The 26,712-nt window shown below is 37.0% G+C and overlaps 2 protein-coding genes across 4 annotated transcripts in view; one reads left to right on the top strand and one right to left on the bottom strand.

Moving 5' to 3' along the window:
• The window catches only part of LOC135081452 (putative peptidyl-prolyl cis-trans isomerase dodo), a 73,922-nt gene extending 54,788 nt beyond the window's left edge, over positions 1-19,134 (bottom strand). Inside the window, exons 1-2 of one of the 3 annotated variants that reach the window (XR_010259196.1) lie at positions 19,001-19,134; positions 18,007-18,710 (exon numbers count right to left, since the gene is read on the bottom strand). Coding sequence is in view for 1 of the 3 variants with exons in the window: in XM_063976147.1 (XP_063832217.1) it covers positions 18,239-18,709 (471 nt within the window). In the remaining 2 variants the exon portion in view is untranslated. Of the gene's footprint in view, positions 1-16,854; positions 18,711-19,000 lie in introns of those variants that run through there. The other 2 variants (XM_063976147.1, XM_063976146.1) reach the window with 2 other exon arrangements.
• Positions 7,057-16,798, top strand: LOC135081446 (uncharacterized). The gene is made up of 2 exons (XM_063976137.1): positions 7,057-7,132; positions 15,461-16,798. The coding sequence occupies exon 2, from the start codon at positions 15,465-15,467 to the stop codon at positions 16,503-16,505; it is 1,041 nt and encodes a 346-aa protein (XP_063832207.1). The 5' UTR covers positions 7,057-7,132; positions 15,461-15,464; the 3' UTR covers positions 16,506-16,798.
• Positions 19,135-26,712: the final 7,578 nt, after the last annotated feature.

The following is a 26,712-nucleotide window of genomic DNA, read 5'->3' as shown; positions in this document are numbered from 1 at the left end:
GTAAATTTATTAGTCTTCGTCTATTAGTTTCGACGTAATTGTTGAACAAAGATACCCCTTCCCAGCGGTTTTCATAGCGCACGCGACATGCGAAAATGCACTGCCTGAAAGAATCACACAACCTATTCCGATTACTATGGAAACCGCTGGGAAGGGGTATCTTTGTTCAACAATTACGTCGAAACTAATAGACGTAGACTAATAAATTTACATTCGTTTTGTAGAATAGCTCAAATACTAATAATACAATGCAAATAATACATACCTTAACGACCTGGTTTTTCTTGTGTTGGAAAATAACTGAAAAAGAAGTGAAAAAAGTCATGTTTTTTTCTAATTAAATCCATTCTTACTCCCTTAAAATGTATGAAACTTGTATCTGTTTTCTACTTCTGCAAATAGATAATTTTATTGGCTATCGCATGATATAAAATTTTTGCTTATAAGTGTTAAGCTACCCACGCTATCATTTGTTTTTGAAGTAAGAGGTGAAAACTTAAAATTCAAAACTTAAATCCTTGTAATTTTGCGAGAAATGGGTCAAGCCCCAAATTTGAAGTATTTTCAACGATAAAATTGTCCATATATTACGCCCTTAAAGTTTGATCACTACATGCCCGGACACACTGTATATCGTTTCAAAGTAAATATTTTCAAGAAGATGTTATTTTATTATATTAAGCTATTTTTATGTTGAATTAAAGAAGAATAATGGTGTAAAAATCACTTTGATTTTTGGGTATTTCGCGTTCTTTGAATTTGTGATTTCTTATTGTAAAATGCTTAAATCTAAGAATTTTCTCAATTAACTATTTGCCTAAGGACCTATTCTAAAGGATATAAATGTTTGTTATATCGTTTTCACAGTATTTTTATAAAAATTTTAGCTTGTAAACTGACGCTAAAGTGGAAATTTGAAAACCTGTGTGGACTTATCTTGATAGAATTCTTAAATACTATACTAATCGAAATATTTTCTCAATTAACTATTTAGACGACGAAATTGTCTAATTATTTATGCCTATAACATATTTGTAATATAACTGGTTAAAATAATTGTAACGGGTTGAAAAAGTACTGTTTTTGCGCCAAACGGCGTAAACGCTCTTAATGATTTTTTCCGTAATCAGGTGTTGACATAAGTATCTAATATGGCCTACCATGCTGAAATAAGGCCTAGGCTTTATTAGATATCTCGCTCTTGTTGTCTTTAAAAATTTACAAATAATGCCTCTATAGCCAGTGGTACAAATGAAGGTAATTATTAGCTAGTAAGAAATATTTAGACACGATTACAACGAAAAGCTTAATCTAAAACAGCGTCATTTTGCCGAAAATTTAAGATGAAATCGCCAGATTTTTATAAGAGAGCACGAAATCACCCACCACCTTAGAAGAACGCGTGCCAATTGATGCTGGGATCGTGGATCGGGACGCTCTTGCATTCTACCGGGTTGTAGGGCATATGAGTACGTGTTCTTGAAGTATTATCCCGGTTGGATTTATTTATCTGTGTTTTCTGATGTATAGGCCTTATTAGAACGTAGGCCTTATTTGTATCAAGTACCTTATTAACAGCAGGAACATAGATATATACTATACTAGCTCCAGCCACAGAAAAAAGCAACAAATAAGATAATCTCCTACAACTCCAAAACCTTCAAAAAATATTGGGCTACTTTTGCTCCTGGGTATGCTTGCTCTCTCATAAGCAGCACCTGAATTTCGCCTTATCTAAACCGTCGTCGTCGTCGTTTCAGCCAAATGACGTCCACTGCTGGACAAAGGCCTCCCCCAAGGTTTTCCACAATGAACGGTCCTGCGCTGCCCTCATCCAGGCTCTTCCCGCGACCTAAACGTTATCTAAACCGATTGAGTGATTAAAAATTAATGTCCACCTAAATAACGTCACAAAAAACAACTGACTGTCGGATTTAGTTCTTTCAAAGACCGCTAAGCCAGGGTTTCCCAAACTATGGGTCGCGACCCAGTGGTGGGTCGAGAGCGAACATTGAGTGGGCCCTGCCTGTAGAACGACACACCACCCTACCGATCTTCCACCTTTTACTAAATTACATCTAGTTAGCTCAGGAACCTATCATATGTCGATAAAAATATATAACATGATACCTAAGGAAATAAAAGGCATTGAAAAAGATAATTTGTTTTGTAAAAAATTAAAAGAATGGCTACTAAGTAAATGTTTCTACACGTTAAAAGAATTCTTTGATCTCAACTCTAGATAAATAAATAAATATACCTAAGCAATTGTCTGTAATATTGTTATTTTGATAATTTAGATTTTAATATTGAATGTACCTATAACGTTGCAATGCCCTTACATGGCCATGTTTCGGGACTCTGTATTAATATTTAAGACCCAAATGTACCAACATGATGCAATAAACATATATGACTATGACTATGACTATGATCTAACCGCTGGGCAGCGGGCGAAATTTCCTATTAGGTGGGCCCCGAGTTTGGGAACTTGTATTAGATGAGTCGTAGCCCAGACAACTTTGGGAACCACTGCGCTAAACCATTGACTAAATCACGTCAATAGTCAACAATCTATGGTATCAAAAAGAAAAAGAAGCCCACCCAAATAAAAACGTCACAAAAAACAACGCACTATCGGATAATAATATAATTCTTTCAAAGACTGCATCATACGCCCGTATTCACAAACGATGCTTGCTTAAGTGAAGCAACAAATCTAACGCACAGCGTTGAATAGAGTTCTGTGATTCGTGTGTCACCCTGTGCGTCCACGCCCACTGTGAGACCTCGTAGTAATGTTTGTGAATACGGCCGTAAGTCAACAATCTATCTATGGTATCAAAAATAAAAAGAAGCCCACCTAAATAAAAACGTGACAACAAACAACCGACTATCGAATGTAGCTCTTTTTAAACGTCACAAAAAACAACAGACTCAAAATATAATTCTTTCAAAGACTGCATCATACGCCCGTATTCACAAACGAGTAAAGCAGCAAATCTAACGCACAGCGTTGAATAGAGTTCTGTGATTGGTTCGTGTGTCACCCTGTGCGTCCACGCCCACTGTGAGACCTCGTAGTAATGTTTGCGAATACGGGCGTAAGTCAACAATCTATGGTATCAAAGAGAAAAGGCACACCCAAATAAAAAACGCCACAACAAACAACCGACTATCGAATGTAGCTCTTTTTAAACCATCAAGGTTCATCAAAAAGACACATCCAAATAAAAACGTCACACAAAACAACAAACTATCGGATGTAATTAAATATCTTTGGACATTTTACACTACGCTTCTAGTCCCAAACTAAGCAAAGCTTGTACTATGGGTACTAGACAACGGATATAAACATACTTAAATACTTTTTTTGTAAATACATACAAATTATACATAGTAACACCCAGACCCATCACAGAAATTGAAATTCATCATTTAAATTTCTGCCCTGTGGGAAATCGAACCCGGGACCTCTCGGCATAGTAGTCCGTACCTATCGAAACCACTACACCAAACGGCCGACATTCTTTCAAATACTGCATCTAAGTCAAGAATCTAAGGTATCAAAAAGAAAAAGAGCCCACCCAAATAAAAAACAACAACAAACAACAGACTATCGGATGTGTGCGCAATGCCCGCAATTTCCTTCGTCGCGTGCGCAGCCGCCGGCGATTGTGCGCTTCTGCGAACCGCGGTTGACAAACAAACCGTGTTTATAAGCAGCGACGTGTCGGCTGGCGAGTGAGACGACGATGGCGAAGGGCTTATGATAGAAGATTAAGATTTTAAGATAACCCATTAATTTAAAGACATTTTTGACGATTTAGAAGGACTCTTCAAGCCCACAATCGAGACACAATAGAAATTCATTTTTATGCGACCGGCCATACAAGGCAAACGCACACGTACTGACTGACCTTTGACCTGCCTGAGAGAATAATTTGTGATTCGATGGTGAGATGACCACCATACCGATATTGATTGGGTGCGATTGTTCATGTCCATTCCTATGAGCAAAAGTTCCGATTAACTTATGCAATTCATGTAATTTTTTTTACAAATTTTAATAAATAATAAACTAAGTAATAAGTATTTGAAATTCTTATTTAGGTTAATTGAGAAATATAATTAATTCATATTTTGGAAGGATGAAAGCACAAAAAAGCGATTGATGTTTACACCTCAATTTTTTTATTCTTGGGAAGTTGGATTCATGAAACGAAATGTTTCAACTGTCTAAATCACCATCATAAGCTGAATGAACTTATAACAACTGTATGACAGGACCTTGCAAAGTCACCCTGTATATCATACCACTTCTCTAGCGCCATCCCTACAATAGGAACAATTTTTTTATGCAGAACAAGGCAGGTATTTGATCGCAATCGCACCTGATATCGAGTATAAATATGGAGATACCTACTTGGTTATTAAAATAGTTCGCACGTTGCTTTGTAACTTTCCACCTGGCTATAAAACACTAGATTTATCGACACAAAGAAGCTTATCGTAAGAAAATACTAATTTATCGATACAAAGGAGTCTATAACTTGATTAAAATACGGAAAAGAAGTTTCATTACCAGCCAGATAGATTGAAGCCAACAATCCAGGGAGCACATTTTGTGTCCCTTGGGAATGGTACACAATAAGTTCCATAAAAATGTACATTCCTTCAGAAGTAGGAATTAATTTACAATTATTATTAAAAGTAGCAATTGTTTTGCATTCACACTTAAGTATGTAGGTAGGCACTATTTAGAGTTAAAATCTACCAATGAAAGTATCATAACAGTTAATTAATTTTAAACGTTGGGCAAATAGGAACAGGCCTATCCGCGTTAAAACCTGTTCAAATTAATTTAAAAAAATACCGAATTGAAAATTATCCTTATTCTATTAATTTATTTAAAACGCTCAATTTAGAGATTTGAGTTATCTAGACCATAGCAATCCTTTCTCTGTAATTGGATCAAAATGATTACGCTAAAGTAACGGAATAATTCTAATACTTAATTGGAAGAAAAGTACAACATTCAACATTTCACTGACTGAGTTTAAAAAGAAACCACTCTGTTAGATTTAAATAAACATTGAGCAGCATTTTTAAAGATATCCTTTCTAACAAATTGCTATACTAATAGGACTAATTTAATGTCAATACGTTCCTCGCTTCTTGACTTTGTAACGTCGAACCCTTTACAGGAAAAAGGCGGGTTTCGATTTGATTTTAAGTCTGATACTACGTCTTTATGTTGGGGGTATAAGGTCGATGTTAGGGTGTGTAGGTGGACGTGTGGTTCTAAGGGAATCTTACGGGAAAGTAATGAATATAAAATAATTGGACGACAGAGACGTTTCGTCCTACAGTGCGGCGCAAATGCCCTCTTGCAATTCAACAGTTGGTCGCCGCGAAAGTAGCGATGGCAGAAAAATGATTACTAATTACAATTTTAAAATGATAACGTTTATATTGTCAGAGTATGATGATTAAGCACTACAATATTTTGGGTCACCTATAACAAAAGTTGCAAATAAATGTCAGCCAAACTAGGCGAAGTTTAACTCAGGAGTTAAAGAGTTTTTACCTAAATGGCACTAATCGGTCAAATTAAGCAAGCTGGTTAATCAGCTTGATATCTACACAGATAAATCCCGAAAACTATCTAAAATGTCATAAAGATTTAAATTTTACCCATTTTCAAAAAGTTTCAATGTCAATTTCAGCTTTCTTAGATCTACTCGTAATTATTTTGGGGGGAGCGTTAAGTTACGATAACAATTAGGACAAATATTCGAAATGATTATGTTAACTACTTCGATAGCTTATCCGAATATGAGTTCCCCAGTGTCGTCCAGGCACAACACAATCAACAAAACACGGAAACAATCGAACAGGTACCTTGTCTGCCGCCGCGCTGCTGGTAGGTACTCTGTAGGACGCCGCCGCCGGCCGGTAGTTAGGGCTTCGCCCGGTGTCTTCGGTGGTTCACTTGAGTCACTAACTTCAAGCAAAGTACTGTGGAGGCCTCACACACAAAACATTTCCAAAAAGTCACCAAATTTCACATTTCCGTTGGAGCACACAATAAGCGTGGCACTCGCGGAGCCGGCCCAAACGCGAGAGGGCGAGCTGCATAGCTTTCGTTCGTTTGCCGTCGTGGACGCGGCGCGGCGCTACTGTAGTCGCGCGCGCTCGCCGTGTAAGTTTTGGCGGGACGGAGTTGGCGGCAGATTTAAATAGGTCCCGCGCAATAGTACCGTGCTCATTGAAAGTATGTGTGCCTGAACAGATTATGACACCATCACTAAAAATCTATCATTAAATAAAGATATAAGTACGAGTACGCTCTCTTCTTGAAAGATTGTAAGTCGTATCTGTCCGAAAATACTTCCCAAATAAACTATAGAGCAAGTTTATTATATGGACCACTATTCCTACTTCCCTATTCAATATTAAATGCGAAAGTAACTCTGTCTGCCTGAGTCGCTTTCACGCCTAAACCACAAACCCCATTTTGATGTTTGGCATACAGATAGTTTGAGTCCCAGGAAAGGACATACTTAGGATAGTTTTTATCCCGGTTTATGAAACAGAGACGGGCGCGATAAAGTTATTCTGTGACAGACAAAATTCCACTTGGGCAAAGTCGCGGGCGGAAAGCTTTAAAGAATCTACATTTTACCATTAATTCAAATCTTTAAAAAATCTTCTTCGTCGCTACACTCTTGCCAGAGTGGTCGTGGTCGTTACACCAGATCCGGTGGCAAGCCTCAGTCGCCATTCACCCCGTACTGCAGCCTTTCTTGTGCACTCGTGGAGTGGACCATTGAGTGCGGTTTTGACCTGGTCAGTCCAGCGCATGGGCGACCTGCCGCGCGCTCTTGTGCCCTCAACCTTCCCGTGCACGACAAGTCGTTCAACAGAATTAAAAGTTAGTTAGCTTTAAAAATAAAAGTTGCTAAAAATCGCCGTTTTTTTGCTACCAGTACTGCGCCGTCCAATGCACGCGCTATAAAAGGCCCGCGCGCGCGGACGGAATCCTCACTCAGTCGGTGTCCATGTTCTACCAATTGAAGCAAGTGCCACCCCTTAGTTTTTCGGTTATGCTGTATTAATTGTTTTTAAGGTAAGTTTTGGACTTTCTTTTGGCTTAAGATGGGATAATTTTAGTTTTTTTGGAGAAGATTTTGTGGAACTATTTTTGCAAAATTGATGGTAGAGGCCAAAATTCATTTAAATTATTGAATTAAATACAAATAAACAAGAAAAATATTTTTTAATAGAATGAAAATAAAAAATTTAATACTTGACAAAAAATTCATTGAGCCGTTAAATTCGCGTAATTTCAATACATAAATTATATCAAATTATTAAACACATAATAACTAAACAATGATATCGCTGACACTTACTTGTATTAATAATAAAGAATTATTAAAATATAGAAGTATGGCCTTCTATATTTTAATAATTATTTATTATTTAAGAACTTTTTAGATTATCAAAAAATTATCAAAAAAGTTCAACATAGCATAATATTTTTTTTTAATAATTATTATAAATAATTTATTAATCAAGTCTGCCACATAAGACTATAATCAATTTGCACAGAATACAAAAAGAGGGCGGGTCTTTACAAAGGGCGAACTTAGAGCAATAAAGCTAAGCGCGGTTTGTCTTCCAGTCAACCTTTGATATACAAATACCTCTCCGACAATGGCTATTTAAAATTTATCTACATATCAAAAGGGTCATCGTCTACTGTCCCATATGGGTCTTAAAAGATAGGTAACTAATCCTGAATTTAGTTAAGTAGAGCTAACTTAGGCCCAGTTTTTTGATTCTTAGTTAAAATAACTAATTGTCAAATTTTGCTACTAATGGTTAAATATTAACAAAATGTAAACAAATAGTTAAAAAATGTACTAAAAGTCAAGCTAACCATTGTTCGAAAAACATTTTTTTCTGATATTTAACCACTTGTCATTTGACATCTGTCAAATTTGACCATTGGTTATTTTAACTACGAATCAAAAAACCGGGCCTTAGTAGGTATAATAATATTACAGTGACAAGGCACACACAAGTTTCAAAAATTTACAAGTTTTTAATTTTTACACAGGAATAAATGCAAAATTCATCTATATATATAAAAATTAAACCCGTTTCGCGTTGTCACGGCATCACGTGTGAACGGCTGAACCGATTTCGATAATTCTTTTTTTTAAATGTTTGTGGAAGTCCAAGGATGGTTCTTACGGAAAAAAATATTAAGAAAATCTCTACGCTAAGGCGGTACGAAGTTCGCCGGGTCAGCTAGTTAAATATACATAAGCTTCACCTATGAATTTGGTGAGTTGTTCTGCCAGACAATTCATACGAATCAATGAAAAAAATAACCATCCTTTATTAGTTTAAATATTCTAAGCTATAAGAAATAGCCTAAAATCTTTCAACAAATAAAAAATCATTTAGACTTGACCATCGCGTATAAATCCATAGCGCTGTGCTTTCTTTCAATTTATTGAAATTAAAAAATAACTTTAAATAATAAAAGACATGGATAAATATACGTACGAAATCATTTAAATTTATTGCATAGGTAGTATTATTTTATTTGGAAATAATATTTATTGAAAATCAAAGTAGCTTTCGGCACATTCCAACCGTTGAGCGTTTTATCGCATTGACTACCCACTCCCAGAATGTTATTTTCAGGCCCATGAATGGTCTAGAAGTTAGGGTATTATGTTTATTATATTTTAAAACCTATCATCGTTTATTCTGTATTGTTTTAACAACAATCAATTGGAAATGTCAGCAATTCGGATGGCATCTTAGTAGACAATACGCGGAAGTCTCGGGAGGTTTCCCCAGCAATTCTACTAGGCAGCTTGTTGAATTTAAATTTGAAACGGCTATATTTGTATTAAATTTGTCGCGAGTTGATTACAGTTCGGCATGATAGCTTGATTAAATTTTTAACAAACTCTGCCATTTATGGGCGTCAAAAAGATGATAAAGGAATGAAATAAAGGCCTCTACATGTTTTATTTATCTTTGCAAAAAGACAACGCTACGAAAATTGTAGGAGTAGAATTTCATGAAATAATTTTCAGAACCGAATTAATAGTTTTTTTCCAGGAGATAGATAAACAGCTAATTGCCCTATTAAAATGAAGATATTTTATTACTAGCTTATAGAATTTTGTCTGTCACAGAAAAACTTAATCGCGCGCCGCGCGCGTCCCTGTTTCAAAAACCGGGATAAAAACTATCCTATGTATGTTCTTTCCCGGGACTCAAAATATCTCTATGCCAAATTTCATCAAAATCGGTTCAGTGGTTTAGGCGTGAAAGCAAGACAGACAGTTACTTTCGCATTTATAAATATTGGTATAGATTTTAAAATTAAATGGATAACATAATCTTCTAAAATGTTGGTAAAGAGACTGACAAATAGTGCAGTCACTCGCAAAAAACTCAGTAATTTCTTGTGCTTCTTCTCAGCACTAGCCCATATTATTGTCTGAAGTAGAGTTGGGACGTGTAAATGTGCTCTTTACACATTTTATGATTATTTCGATGGGTAGCGTACATTTGGATTGGTATAGATAGGTAGTACCTACGTCTTGCGCCCTGATGACATTGCTAACACGCAAACTATAATACATACTCTATTCTGCAGTCGGTTAAAAAATAAAAGCAATGGCCCATTAAACACTTGAACAAAAGACGCTCAGAATCAGCGTTTCAGCGTAAGAGAAAATGCATAATGAAAAACATAATGGAATCTTGAGACTAGAGCGTTTGTTAGCAAACGGAATTTCTTTTTGATCTTCTCCTATCATGTGGGCTATACAGATTGTAGCTTTAACTATGGATCAAACCAAAAGGATTCGTTCTACGGCTCAAATGTTGCATTTGAACTTTCCCCAAGAAAGTAATGTTCAAATCTTATAAAAAAAAATACATCAGTAATCAGCCAATGATTAAAAGGGACGTCAATTTCGTTTTTGAGAATTTGGATTACTCAATTTGGATATTATTTCTGTAGGATTATTGTTATATTTGAGCAGTAGAATGAATCCTTTTTGTTCGATCCATACTTAACACCCCCTATAGTGTCACCTACTTTCATTTGATATGGTTCCGAGAAAACCTTGAAGTAACATTCATATCGAAAACTTTGCGGAAATCAGTTCTATACAGGGAAACATTTGTGACAGATTCTAAGTATTTCGAACGTGATTATACTCTTCACGTGAAGTAACTACTTGTGTTACAAAAATAGCGGGGGTTAAGCCAATTTGGCCACCTAGATATTGAGTGCTTCTTCCAAGGTTTAGGGAAAAAAGTTGACTTTTGACCTTTGAATAACTATCCGTTCTCCTATGGTTATAGCGGTTTCTGAATCGAGATTCTTAACTTAAGAATAAACCCAAGCCTATTTTCGTATCTAAATTGTGAGTAAATCAACTTGAAGAATTTGTTTTGAGTAACCTGAAATCAATTTAGGATAATTCAGAAAAGAAAACAAGAAAAGTATGAGCATTTTCTCTGGACAATATTATGTTGCTGTCGCGCTCTCACACTCACTGTGGGCGCCCGTCGCACAGTAGCGACAGCAATATAATTACGCGCGAGCGATAAGGATGGGTAGCTTGGGGTCATTGGACAAAATTCTACGTGCCCACAGACCGGGCTTTAGCTTTAAATCTTAATTCAGAAACCGGTAAGATTTCATTAATCCTAAGATCTGAGTTTGATTTCCAGTTACTTAGTACCTACATGTGAGTACTAAAGGATACATAGGAGGCTTGCAGGCTTTAATAAAAGGCTTTTCCTAAAAGGATGCCTCTGTCTCTGTTTTGGAATGCGTCGGTCTGATTGAGCCACACTAGACGGGCTTATTAAGGCTGTCACTAGCGTTGCAGCCTCTTTGTAACAAGCCAAATAAGATTTTGCTGTTGGGTTTGTAAATTAAAGGTTTTGTGATTAGAATAGAATTGAACTAGGTTTGATTGATGACAAACCTTCATTATAGAGTAGGAAAAGAACATAGGTAAAACTCATAAAACTCATTTATTTCTGTAAGTAGGCTTAAAAAGCACTTTTACACGTCCCAGTATTAACCCTACCACTGCTTCAGGACAATATATGGGCCAGTGCTGAGAAGCAGCAGCGCAAGAAACTCAGACACTATTGTTAGCCTCTTTTTCAAAGGTTTACAGGTTTTCAAAATACATAGTTATAAATATTTATGCGAGCTAGTTACGCATCCCAAACATTTTTATCCTTTAAATAATCATCGACTTTATAGTTGCCCTTTTTCATTAAGGTACTTTTAATATGTGCTTTGAATTAATGAATGGGTAGTTCTACAACAGTTTGTGGTAATTTATTAAATAATTTAATACATTTCCCCATAAATGAATTACCAATCTTATGCAGTCTGAAATTTGGAATTTGGTAACAATGGTGTTATAATAAACTTGAATTTTATGCCAGAAAACATAGAAAGTTAGAAGTTACATAAGAGATACAGTTATTGATAGATTAAATGGCTCCATCAACCAATAAGACAGTTAAAATAACATCGAGGTGGAAGGGTTGTAAGTTTGATCCCAATCCCAATCGACCGCTCTGTACCTGTAGCACGAAAAACCTTCGACTTCGAATCGTTTGCGTATTGGAATCGCCATCAAAAAATTTAGTATGAAAACTTAAACAGCGCCCCTGTGAACTTGACCTAAAGTGAACTCAGTATGAGAAATGGTAGAACGAAACTAATTTGGCAGTCGAGATCGTCATATTATTGTTGAATTCGAAGGCTGGGTATCGCATGTTTTCGAATACGCAAACGATTCGAAGACCAAAGTTTTTCGTGCTAGCCACACTGGTCTATTATGGTCCTATCCTTCTAACACAAGTTTTTAGGTGAATTGGAGGGGTAAAAAGGATATTAATAATTTGTTGAAGGTAAATTAATAAAGTTATGAGACCCTTTACAAACTTATGAGTCGCATTCGATTCAAGGAAGGAGAGTATTTCACTACAGTCTTCAGAATTTCCTTGGAAAGTCCTTACATTGTTTAGCTCGATGTGCTTTTATCTTTGTATATTATGTACTTACTTATTATATTCTATGTATTCATTATATTCATGTATTCCCACACACTTACAGCTTATTACTGCCCACGCGGCAAAATGCTCACCCAATAGGTAGCTCTGCTATTTATATCCTACCAATTGAACACAGCGTAGGCGGTGTACTAAATGTAGTACATCACAAGCCAATCATATAATGATTTGCATTCCTATTAGGCAAGACATAATGTGTTTACTATTACTAACATAATATTACTAAACATGCAACAGAGTAGTAATGGTATTGCACTATCTATTTTGATATTCAATATCAATGATTAGAGAGGCTGTGTGCAATGTGCATAAATAGAAATATCTATTTCCTTGACTACTTAATAAAAACATTCATATACAATCAAACAGCCTAAGTAATTTTAGGTTAAACTCGAATCTTAAATGGAATTGGGTTCAAAACTAATGAAAAAAATCTTTCACCGTTAGAAATTTTCTTAGGTCTCCCCTATATATACCAAAAATCTAAGTTCAGCGGTTTAACTTGGCCTGAAAAGATAACAAGCAATTAACAAATACATAACGCAGAAGTAACTAGGTACATTTAATTAAGAGCCATATTAATAAATTGTCACAGGCTAAGTAACTATATTTTTACGAAAACACCTTCAAGAGTTTCCCTTTCTTAAAGCCTAGAGATAGAAGTCCTTCCAAAGACTTATTTGTAGAAGTTTTAGAGATAACTTCCACGAAAATATTTTCAGTTTACGATATCAGAAAGAAGTATAGCAACTTGTTAAAGGCACCGAGCAAATCTAAAGTAAACTAAACGGTTCCGAAATATTTGTTAAAAGTTTATGCAGAGGAAGCTACAGTCAGCATTGAAAACTTATGCTTTTTGTGAAATGTGGGAGCTAGTTTCCCAACTAAAAATGTTGCGTATCTATTCGTATCTCAATAATCTTATTAGATGTAGAGCTATTTTAAATTTGGTGCATGGTCAATATAATGACGTTTGGCTCCCGAATATCAGTAGGTAAGCTATTGGCCAATCATAGTTACTTAGTTAAATAGTTTAGTTAAAATACCTCTCAGTGAGCCCTTTAGAAAAACAGAACTCCGCTGAATTGCAGCAGTAATACAACTTATTACGCTAATGCAACACTGCCATTATAAGTAGGTAGATAACTTAATGCCAGTAAAGTTTAAAATATAGACAGGCGATTTTTGCGGTGTTTTAAATGATCTAGGATTGGGAATAAGACCTATTTGAAGCCGTCACCATTTCAAGAGAATTCTTAGAACACAAATAGGTAGGTACGTATCTAAGAAGGGCAACAAATTAGTAAGATGGTAACTTAAATGAAATGCTAAAATTGTCCTTAATAATATATCCTCTGCACCTCTGGTCCTCAATTATTATTTACACACCTACGTTCACCACACCCCCATTCTAAAATTTTCTTCCATTTTCGGGGATCAGTGTACAAAGTAACTCTCAATATTTCCCCTAGTTACACACAAAACATGTGTTGAATAATACATCGTTCAGTAATACAAGCAATTTAACAGGCGTGAAGGCAAAAGAGGGCTACAACAAAGGTTTTATTAAGTTCTCTGTGAGTAACTACGCATCAAAGGATGATAATCAGTGTTTGGAAGTTGTAAGTTAGTGGCTCTATGGCGTAGTGGGTGGGTAGTTTCTTTGGAAAGAAGTTTCAGGTTCGATTCCCTATTTGGTCAGAAAGATTGGTGGCTCGATGGCGTAGTGAGTCACTTTAGCACCATAGGTAGAGGGTTTATTTTCTTCTTTGGTTAGTTCAAAGAAACATAGGTTTTTTCAGGCTTTATATTGTTGAACGACACGGAATAAATGATATTTTCATCTTGTCCAGTATTTTAATATCTCTGTTGTTACGAATAATGTAATGTAATAGGTACCTAATGATAAGGACTAACCTAACTTTAAACGACATCGATTAATTATAATTAACGCAAATCAAATTTATTACAAAACGCCTAAGAGTAGGCGTAAACCGTTGATTTTTCGTCGGCCGATAGTTTAGTCAGGCAGTTGATCAGTATGGGCATGTATGGGAGTGCGCACACTACGCCGATTCGATTTGGCCGATTCTTCATACAATTTAAAATCGGGCACAACTATCGGCCAACTAAAAATCAACGGTGTGCGCCTACTCTAACAGTGAATCGAGTCCAACCTATTTTGTGTGACGAAATATAAAAAAAATATCATTATTGTTGTGTACTTTGTATGTACACCTTCAATCTAAATTATACACTTCTTAAAATGTTAGAACTACTTTTATTTATTTACATAAACACCGACACCGAAATAATACCTCTTAAAACTGAATTAAAATAATTACATTAGGTACCTACTTACTTGTTTTGTAAATTAAGTCAGGAGGGTCTGGAATATTTCAACTAATTTCAATAGAATTCAGTAACTTGATATGCTCTGAGACACGGGATCTTGCCCTGAGTGCTTTTGCATTAATAACTATGGACTCTGAACCTATTTTATAGGATAAATTGATGAAGATGTGAAAGGAGATATTGATAATCACTTGTCTATTTTCTTTGTGAAGACAATTGGTGTTACAAACAACAAATGTAAATTATAAATATTTTCTAAACTCTTGTTTTGGGAATAAGGCTGATTGTATCGCATACTTAGTAGAAAAACTAAAATATTAATAATTATTATTATTATAAAACTTTATTGCACAATAGAATCGTACAAAAGGTGGACTTAATGCTATTTAAGCATTCTCAGCCAGGCGACCCCTGGGTTATGCAGAAAGCTGTGAGTGCGAAGGTAGAGGTAGAAGGGTAGAAGTTAAAATTGAAGTTAAATTTTTAATTGATATATAATTCATATACCTACCTATCTCCACGAGTATCTAGAGTTCGGATAACAATAAATTACAGCTCGTTAAATAATATTGTGATTGGTGACCTTAATAATAACTTAGGGTTTTTGCTAAAACTCGCGTGTCTGTAGCTATTGATAGCCAAGATAGATAGTAATGCCAAGGAATCTTAATTATTTTGGGATTTACATTGCTGTGCCTGAAGCACGGTAATGCATGAAGCCCAATAAATAGAGGAAACTAGCGGAATTTCGTAAAATCCTTTTTTAGCGGATGCCTACGTCATAACATCTACCTGCATGCCAAATTTCAGCCCGATCCGTCCAGTGGTTTGGGCCTTTGAGACCTCCCCATACATAAATGGTGTAAATGAAGCCATGCTATCAACCAGCTCTATCTCTATCACATTTGTAACAACTCCTATACAGACGTATCTAACAACAACATTTTCTTTCCAGAACAATGTCGCACAAATGGATCATCTTCACCTTCTCGTGGTTCGGCACAGTCAGCCTGCAGTACATCAACACCGGCGGTCCTGGCGCTGACACCGTTCTCGACCCCCTTGACTCCACCCTCCACTACCCCTTACCCTACGTCCATTATTTCAACCTCCAACCCTCACGGAACGAGTTCGAACCCTACCAAGGCGAGTCGCAACACTACAACCAGTTCTACCAACCCAACGATAGAGAACAGCCAGATTTGCAACGCAAGCGCCGCAAGGCTGAAGATCAGGAGGACATCCGCACCAGGCGATGGCTACCTAACCTGGTGGACACAGACAAAACTATGTACTTTCGGAACGACGAGAAAATGCCTGGGAGCCCTTTTATAGTCGGGTTCTCGGGGACAGTCGATGAGAACGCAACGGATCTACTGAACAGCATAGACATGAGAGATAAAAAGAATTTTAGTCCATGGGGCGGCAAGCGTAGCAAGGCGAGCGTGGAACACATGTGGTCCTGGAAAAGATCTTCTGGTATCAGAGAACCGAGCATGCCGAAGCGTGTCCGTTTCAGCCCGTGGGGAGGAAAAAGATCAGGCCAGATGGTCTTCAAGCCTGGTGCCAAAGGATCCAAGATTATATTCTCGACGTCTGTACCTGAACTCACACGGATAGTCTCCAATTTCTCGCCGACAGGAGAGCGGTTTGATTTAGCCGGTTTCCAGTTCATACCCTCTTTGGACAAGCGGCACCCGATCAAAGTGCTAGCGTTGAGTACGCAGGTGGACGATAAGACCTTACGAGAGGCGTTGCCATTTAAGACGTTCCTGGAGTCTTTGCCGAAGATTTTCAAGCCGGGCCATCCTTACTCGGACGTGAATTTAAAGAAGGATGGGAAGAGGAAAGTCAAGTTCAGCGCTTGGGGCGGGAAGCGGTCGCCGCCCATCATCGGGCCTATCTGGACTCCCGCGCCGCAGGACATCAAGGAGTCGACTCTGAACACGATACTGTTGATACGGAACAACCAAGACGACGAACCGGCGAAGGCATTGTAATGTGGAAGCATCCCGACAAATTGCTTTTAGTTTCAAGTGACTCCCGAACTTGACTGACGTTTGGCTGTACAACGGTTACTGTTAGATAAAGAATAAGCTTGCTATTGGTGCCATAATGAGACTAAAACCAAGTTCGGGAGTTACAGCACACTGTCTCTGGCGAAATTGGCTGGGTTCGTCCGAGACACTGTCGAACTGATGAATAAATATTGTTGTTATTTATGATATTTGTTACCTACTCTTATTTATTGTGCTATCTTAGCAAGATAATAAAATAAACAGTATTCAGTTACAACTGATCTCGAGTTTTTTTGGTGAACAAAGATGGCTTGGAAATAATACAAAATGGTATTTTAAAAATAAATGTTATTCTTTAATAGTACCTATTAATACACAATCCAGAAAAAACATCAAATAAAACTAATTGAGACAGATTAATAGGATTTGACAATCATTGAAATCTTTAAATATGTTAAATGCAATAATAATAGACACCAATCATAAGTTCTAATCACATTAGTCTAATCTAATCACATTGTTTAAAGTAGGTATAGAAATAGAAAAATATGGTATTAATAACCACATCTTACATAAGAATATTTATTAACTTACGATAGTTTGAGAATGTAGTCAAAAGCACTTATTATTACAATTTAAAGATTTACGAAAAAAATACTTTTGCAACCTTTCTATCGTTAATTTGATACCCCATTTATGATTTATTTAAAAATTTACAATTCATCCTTTATTGGGTTACCAAAATATTTTTGAGTCTTTCAAGTCTATCCATCCTAGAAGTTTCTAATAGCACATTCTTTAACTTGGGATTTATCCTGTTTTATATTCCATATTGATATTTCTAAACATTGGTGCAAAAAATCCTAGTTATAAAATTTGGAGGTATTAATTATAAAATTGTTTTTTAAAAATTATTGGCAGCAACAGGCATTCATTTATTTCGAGGTAGGAAAGGATATTATGTTATGCACCCCCTCGCCAATGGGAGTTATTGGTTATACGATAATTTAGACATCTTTAAACCTATCTTATATTACAAAACACAATAGCTGTCTTGAATAGAAATGAGACACATACATTCAAAATTGCGTTTTTCCATGAAAAAAGATTTAATTAGCTTACCAGAATCATACTAGATAGAACTAAAGACAGAAAATATCATACTCAAAAAGCTATTTGACATTGTATGACATCTACATCAGTTATGGAATGTTCAACCACATGCACCACAAAATATAAATTGGTGATAGAAATACAGTCCCATAGCCTGATGGATGACTGAATAGAGAGGTAGATATTTAGTTATGAGATTCGGTTGATTTTGCACAGTAGTTAAATTTCAATCAAATATTGGACACTAGAATTAGAATTTTCATACTTCTCAAGGAAATACTTAAACTATTACTCAACAATATTGAAAAAAAAAAGAATGTCATTATTTTACATTTCACTGACAAATTAAAGACTTATGGTAGATGGATACATTGAATTATGAATAGATAACAGCACATCAAGCTTTTCCCTGTGGCATCTTATGTAGAAGTAGTACATGCCAGTTTAATCCTTCAAGCTCCGTGAATCTAGACACAATAGATAATCAATTTTTATGCGGCAGCCGGCTACAGCTTGGGGTCTGAGAGGTTAATACATAAATATAAAAGCCTGATGTGCTGACTTTACAATTAAGGCAGATATTAAAATACAGACTTGAAAAATTAGGCTGTTCTAAGGATGATATGAACTCCAGAATCAGTTTCTACAGGTTTGCTAAGCTGCCCCACCTTCAATTTGAACGCTTCATCTTCAAACGCAGGCTGCATCTGTCCTCGACCGAACAGACCAAGATCACCACCACGTTTAGCTGAAGAGCAGTCCGAATACTTAGATGCTATGTCAACAAACGCTGTATCGTTGCTGACTATTTGTTTGCGATAGGTTTTAACCAAATCCATAGCTTCGTTTTTGGTTCTTGTGATTTTTTCCTCGCGCCATGACGAAGGGCGACGGCTTTCTGCGTGTTTCACTAAGATGTGGCTGCATCTGATCTCTCCGGGGTCTGCTGGCGCCTCCGGGCGTTCCCATTGCGACTTTTTAGTGTAAGTATTGAGGAAATAAGTCATACCAGTGGAGCGGCTTGTTCTCATCTCCCATCCTTCAGGCAATGGTCCCTCTTTGTCTTGAGACATTCTGGAATATTCGGTGAATATTGTGGAATCACAAATTGGGCACAATACGACATATAGCAAGTTTCAAGATATGCTGAGTAAGAACATTAGATTATAAGCCAAATAATCTGGATTGTACGCATGAGGCTTTACTAAGTATATTAATACAGTGATTAATGTTTATTTGGCATCTTTGTTCACCAAAATAGTGAGAAATTTGCACGAAAATACATTTTATTTACTAAATACTGTCTAAACTTAACCTATAAACTTTGCTAGTTAATTTTGTAAAGATAGAATCACCAAACGTACCTGGTTTTAAAGCAGCGTTGTTTAATACGCAAAAAATACAACTACAATCAGTTTTCACTTAATAATATCACTTATCTTCACTACAAAATGTAAAAACTTTCTCGGCCCCCCTTCAATCGAAGCTTTGTTTGACAGATAGTGATGTGCTCAGTGCTGCCGCTTACTTAACTTTGTTAAGATTTTACCGCACATATCAATTGAATAATCGATAAGCTTCTCATCGATATTATAAATTAGTAAAAAAAAGGGATAGACTATGAAGGTTTTCTACATTCTTTTTTTTGTTAAAGAATCCTTGTCTCGTTAACCCCTCGTGGCATAAAATAATTATGCTTGTGTTATCACCAACGGGTTCACCAGTGTACCACACACAGAATTCCAGCGGTTGCTCGGGTCGGGGAAGTCCGGGGAACTCGATTCGGTCAAAAGTGCGAAAATTGTGAAAGACACCATCTGTGTAAGCTCTTGTTATCGAGTTCGTTAAGTACTTGAATACTTTCACTAGCAAAGGTTTGCAAGGGTAGAAAATGATGACAATCGCGTTACATAGGTGGCGCTGTTATGAAACCTGAAACAGCTGAAATTAGGAAGCGCCATCTAGTGAGATCAAGTGGCTTTACTTATTCAGGAGCGGTTTTCTTTATAAATTTATTTAAGTGAGTAATAAAAATTACAAACCCTGGAAAATTTCAGAGACTATTGAAAATTTCAGGGATTTTTTCAGAGTTCTCTCAATTGAGGCGGTATATTTGCGGTTACGGTTTGATGTAAATGGAATGGAGGTACAAGAACTACGTGATTATCGCTCTGTCTCAGGTCTAACACTCCTTATGGGACACAACACAAAATTCATTAAAACGCAGAACGAGAACCCAAAAGAATGCTTTTCTTTTGTGTTTTAAATTCTCTATAAAATAAAGTACCTAAATAAAAAGAGTAGTAATTAAAATGGCAGAGAATGTCCGCCACTGTACATCTGTATTAATAAAATATGTGCAAAAGTGTACCTAAATAATTAAATAAAATGTCTTGTTTTCAAAGTTGCTTATCATAACTTAAAAAAATCGAATTGCCTAAGACGGGAATCGAAGGTTGTGGATTCGATTCTTTCAAGTTATTTAAAAAAGTGTAATATAAGGTAATCGGCTGGATTTTCCAGAGGTATCAGTATGACTATTGTAGGTACTTTAATTGTGTTCGCTGCCTAGTTGCATTGCATTATGGTTGCCTTTATTTGCCGATTTACCCTCGAGATTGAGTTTGTTGTGGTTCAGGCCAGTTCAATCCGGTTTACACTGCATCGTTTGCTTGATTGAGTGAGTTGCGAACGGTGTACTGTAGGTACACTAAGTTGTTCAAATTGATTTTGTAATACTAATCAATTCTAGAGCTGGATGTTGGCACGCCGATTTCAATTGTAGGCGGTGTTGCTACAGTATGTGGTATTATAGATGGCGCAAAAAATATTTGCGATTTTAACTATTTTGGCAGACTAGTTAATGCTTAACACAAACCTACTACAGAAATTTTGTTACATATTTACATTTTACTGCATTCATTTTATTAGAAGAGAAGAAAATGATTAAGCAAATCAGTAAGTAATCTATACTTATAATAAATCTGTACAGACTTACAGAGGTCAATTCTGTACATGAAATATATTTTCAAAATAACTATCAGGGGGTGATTAGTGATCGATACTAATGGCAAAAATGCAATCAGTAAAATTTTTGTCTGTCTGTCTGTCTGTCTGTCTGTCTGTCTGTCCGTCTGTATGTTACTTATAGAAACAAAAACTACTCGACGGATTTTAACGAAACTTGGTACAATTGTTCTTCATACTCCTGGGCAGGTTACAGTATACTTAGGAATTCCCACGGGAACAGGAATTAGCGGGAAAATCCTTTTGTATGAAAAATCTAAACCGCTTAAGTTAGACGCTTGAAATTTGGCATGCAGGTACCTTAGTAAACTTAAAGCTTAGTTACAACAGGATATTGCAAAATTCCCACGGGAAAGGGAGTTAGCGGAAAAAAACATTTGTATGAAAAAATCTAAACCGCGTAAGATAGATGAAGGGGGTAAAACGGGATCCACGCGTAAGAAGTCGCGGGCGGCCGCTAGTTACTAATAATTTTATACAGGTAGGTACATTAACGTTATGATCAAGCTTTTAGTTCTTACATGTAGACCAAAGGAAATGTGATCCGGAGTTAATATTGATTAATAGTGTAGAAGTTCTAAATCTTAGAGCAACATCTTGTTACAGTTAATATCGCTTCCAGTTATCAAGATGCACGGGTATCTAGCTGGAGGCTGGAATACTAGACTAAACCTGAGTAAGCTTGCTTTCAGCTACCTAAATAAGGCATGAAACTGGTACGGTTTTCGCTGAAATCAAATGAAATTATTTAAAAAAAATTGTTATCATCACCGCCAATCATTTATTTACGCCCGTATTCACAAACATTACTATGAGGTCTCACAGTGCGCGTGCACGCTCAGGGTGACACACGAACCAATCACAGAGCTCTATTCAACGCTATGCGTTCGATTTGCTGCTTCACTTAAGCAAGCATCGTTTATGAGTACGGGCGTTAAGTAGTCTCTTCTGTACGAAGACGCTCTCTAACTAACCTGAGGCGAAATGAGGATTTAGTTTACACTGGTCTGGTTTTTACCAGGGATGTTATGGATATCCGTAACCGTAACCGAAACTTTCGGATATCCGAAATAAAACAAATATCCGTAATCGTAACCGAAACCAGTATAATATTTAATCCTATATCCGTATCCGTATCCATAACCGAAACTACATATCCATAACATGCCTAGTTTTTACTAGCTGGTAGGAAATAATGAGTCTTTGAACGCTCTAATACAGCTCACAAAATATCTACCTCACCGTTAAAAATTTCCCCAAACGATTTAAACTTTGTTTTGATGAATAAAGTTAATAATCGATTCTTGAAATTTCTCAGACAGACCGGAAATCATTTTCAGCATGTCTTTATAATTGGCGGAAATTTAAGAAGTTGGGAAAACCACATTTAAAGATGTGTTGCTTTGTGTTCGACCGAAGAGGCATAGTTACGTATCGTTAAAAAGGACTACTTAATCCCCTGAAGTCTCTTGGTCTGACTAAGCCTAAGGTTGGAGCCGCGAAAGAAAGATGTTTATCTAGGCCACAGGAATATCTAAATATACAGGGTGGAAACGTTAAGTGATCTCACTCGATTATTTCGAAACTATACAAGATATCGAAAAACTGATTACTGATTCTGAAAGTGCTTTACGAGCTCTTTCAAACGATATCAGTAATAGGTTACAGAATTAACTGGATCTATCCGAAAATTCAATGTTTTCAGCCTCCATACTAAATGTATGCCATTATGCCAGCCACACAATATTAGAAGTGTTAATTTTTTTTATTTTAAATAATAAACACTTAAAATTAATTCGTGAATAGCATTCTTATTTAAAATTATTCACGGAAAACATTGGTTTTAGGCTTTACTTGCTATAATATTATCAAGACATGAGTGCTATGATTGTGGCAGTATTAAATGTATGGAAGCTGAAAACATTGAATTTGCGAATAGATCCAGTTTATTTTATAACTTTTTATTGGTACCATTGGATAGAGCTCGTGAAGCAATTTCAGGATCAGTTACCAGTTTTTGGATATCTTGTATAGTTTTTAATATTATGAGGTTTTACTAAATGTATGGAGGCTGAAAACATTGAATTTTCAGATAGATCCAATTTATTATGTAACCTATTATTGGTACCGTTGGATAGAGCTCAAGAAGTTCTTTTAGGATCAGTAAGCAGTTTTTGGATATCTTGTATAGTTTAGAAATAATCGAGTGAGATCACTTATCGTTTCCACCCTGTATATAGCTCAAAGGTGACTGACTGACTGACATAGTGATCTATCAACGCACAGGCCAAACCACTGGACGGATCGGGCTGAAATTTGGCATGCAGGTAGATGTTATAACGTAGGCATCCGCTAAGAAAGGATTTTACGAAACTTCATCCCTAAAGGGGTAAAATGGGATCCACACGTACGAAGTCGCGGGCGGCCGCTAGTTAATAATAAATAGGAAGGCTAAGAAAATAACTCGCAATTCCATCCCAAAGAATTTAGTGGACACCGTCAGGTTTTTGTGGGTAGGCCTTACTCATCTGGCAGGGAAACCCCCCATACTTAACCCATTTGTCCCCGCGGATAAGTGTGTATGCAATTTAATGCATTTCCTGACGAAAAAAGGTAACAAAATAGGCCGTTTTTAAGATTGTCATGTTTATTGTCATGGAGTTACTGATTCTTCCTTGCATATGATAAGACACGTAATTTCCCACCAGTAGTCAAACATTGGTTTACCGCTTCAATCAATCAGTACCGCTGTATTCCGTGCATGCATATCTACTAAATTCAGACACATATTAATTGAGACACTGTGGGTGGATTCGACGAATGAAAACACTGTGAGTCGAATAGAATTTTAAGTAACGCTCATAAGTAACCTTTTATTTATTAGGTACTAGCTAAACCCGCGACATAATACGCGTAGAAATCAAATCGTAATTTTTCCCATGTTTTCTCACCGTTTAAACCTTCCTTGTCTACAATCATTATTTAAAAACCATATCAGCCAAATCGGTCCAGTCATTCTCTAGTTTTAGCGAGACTAATGAACAGCAATTCATTTTTATATAGATAATAATAAAATTCTTTATTTTTGCATCACAAACACTACAATGAGCACAAGTTATCTGGATACAACTCTGGCAAATTATTACGCTAATTACTGTAAAAGGTCTTTTCGCTCTATTAATACTTGTTTATTTTATTCCAAAGTAGCTGAGCTACCTACCTATTCAAGAGTAACAAAATTGTTGTAAGGATACCTTCTCGGAATAATCAATTGACCGAGACTAATTTAAAAGCGTCCGCATTTCGATTGCTCTTAGTTGGTTGGTTGCGATTTACTTCGAAAAATTGAGAAGATCTGTCGAACTACACGATCCCATGAGTGTACAAGTCGGAAGACCTCCTACTAGGTGGACCGACGATCTGGTGAAGGTCGCGGGAGGTGCCTGGATGCGGGCGGCGCGGGACCAGTCTTCGTGGAAAACCTTAGGGGAGGCCTTTGTCCAGCAGTGGACGTCTTTCGGCTGAAACGAACAAGTGTACTAAGTAAGCCCATAAGAAAGAAGCGGTTGGAACGATTGACAGCCAAATCGCGCGACGGGTGAAGTCTTGCATTAGTCCAGTAGAATTAGCTTTTAAATCGGAAATAATTCCTACAAAAGATTTTATTGCTCTAATGGCTTCATTGGTTGCCCATTAAGACTCTCCTAGGTTTTCGACTTAGACGGAGTTGTGCTTAAGTGGTGGGGGCCCCCGAAAGGGGCGCTTTTTAGGTTTTCCGGTTATACCGCGTAAAGGACTTACCCTATCGAAAAGTGGTCTTCCTGACGGTTGAAGGGCATTTAATTCTGCATTAAATAAGACCAAATTTATATGTTTTGGACAAACCGTTCTCGTGCAAATGTTCGGCAAAGTAGAAAATATGTGTATAATTAATGACCCTCTCCACGTCCAATAGCTCGTCACCCGTGGGGTCCCAAGCCTTGTAAAGGGTCGCCTTAACCAGCGTATCCCTGTCAAGGCTCACGAGTTGGATTCGCTTATCCTTGTCGTCCCAGCCGTTCCTTAACTGCGGTTGCTGCACCTCTTCCTGGCACTCTCCTGAACGACTCTGTGTTACCTAATGTGGCTGCCCCTCTTCCTCGTACCCTCCTGTACGATTGCATTGCTTAGCCATATGCCTGGTCCAAGGTTCGACGCCACAAAATCAACTTCGTACGCGTGAAAATAGTTTAAATACTATTTTCCGTGCTTGCAACATTTTTCTTTACTGCTTCGCCTATAGTAGTTGTAGAGTGATTGTATATATCCTAAGCCTTCCTCAATTTATGAGCTATTCAACACAAAAATAATTATTTAAATCAAACTAGTAGTTCTTGAGATTAGCGCGTTCAAACAAACAAACAAAAAACCTCTTCAGCGTTTTAATATAAACTTGTTGTTGTTGATTTTTGGCGTGGAACCTTAGACCAGGCGTACGGCTAGGCAACGTAGTCGTGCAGGAGGATACAAGGAAGAGGGGCAGCCACAGTAGGTAACACAGAGTCGTTCAGGTGAGTGCCAGGAAGAGGTGCAGCAACCGCAGTTAAGGAACGGCTGGGACGAACAAGGATAGGCGCATCCAGTTCGTAAGCCTTGATAGGGTTACACTGGTTGAGGCGCTCCTTTTCAAGACTTGGAAGCCTGCGGGTAACGAGCCATTGGACGTGGAGAGGGTCATTAATTATACACATATTTTCTACTTTGCCGAACATTTGCACGAGAACGGTTTGTTCAAAACATATGAATTTGGTCTTATTTAATGCAGGATTAAATGCCCTTCAACCGTCAGGAAGACCACTTTTCGATAGGGTAAGTCCTTTACGCGGTATAACCGGAAAACCGAAAAAACGCCCCTTTCGAGGGCCCCCACCACTTAAGCACAACTCTGTCGAAGTCGAAAACCTAGGAGAGTCTTTATGGGCAACTAATGAAGCCATTAAAGCACTAAAATCTTTAGTAGGAATTATTTCCGATTTAATTCATTTTTGTGTTTAATTCTACTGGCCTACATTAGGATTTAGTAAAAATAATTTATTAATCAATTAAAAAAATAAAATACAGGATGCCAATGGAGAAAAAATGCAAATCAACCTCTCTTCAATGGCATAAGTCTTGTTTTAGTTAAAAATTATAAAACTAACCTTATTTTTTATTATTGGTGGTCTGGATTAGCTGGCTGTAGGTAGGGTAGGTCTGACGGCCAATGGGGTAACAAGGTAGGTTCTGGAACGGAGGTGTACGTACCTACCGGCAAGCGCTGCGTAGGACGTCCACCCACAAGGTAGACGGATGACCTTTTATGATTGCAAGAAGGCGCTGGATGTGGGCCGCTTCCAACTGGCCAATCTGGAAATCATAGGAGGACGTGTTTCTAAACTAATTTTATATTCAACGTATCGTATTGTTTAAGGGTGGATCTGAAACTGTCAATGTGCCAGTTATACCAGGAGTTATTCTTGAATAAGAAATAAATATTTTTGATTATGATATTTTTTTTTTAATAAAAGTTTGGTCAAATCGGGCCTAAATCACAAAACATAGATGGAGGTTTAAATTCTACAAAGCAGGAAACACTACAGAAAACTATTCAGCAAATTGTAAGTAAGTACCAGATGATTCAGCCGGATTTCACCCAAATCCTAAAACTTTAGGCTGTATGAATGATCGAGTAGGTGTTTCATACACTAATCTTTTTAAGTACCATAGTAAAGTGCAGCTTTAGTGATACTGATAAACAAAAACTGCGCAAAGTGCGGTCTTTTTCATATCGCTTAAATTAGGATGAAATTATCGCCTCATTGCCGTGTAATGGCCACGGGCTATCCACTATTATCAGCTGTAAGAGCATTCGATAATTAAAACGATTACCGCAACATGAAAAACCTATTAAAGTTTTTGAGTGTTTCGCCTTTGCGGTGATTGGCTGGGTGATGTGAGCGGAGGCGTGCGAGCGCTGTGATTGGCCGGCGCGGTGCGTAAGTACGCGAGTTTTGGCGCGCTTTCCAGCAGT

This window comes from Ostrinia nubilalis, chromosome 20 (assembly GCF_963855985.1).
Source record: "Ostrinia nubilalis chromosome 20, ilOstNubi1.1, whole genome shotgun sequence".
In the NCBI taxonomy this organism is placed as follows: Eukaryota; Metazoa; Arthropoda; class Insecta; order Lepidoptera; family Crambidae; genus Ostrinia; species Ostrinia nubilalis.
The sequence above is the reverse complement of the archived record's forward strand: the minus strand, read 5'-3'. Positions and strand labels throughout refer to the sequence as shown.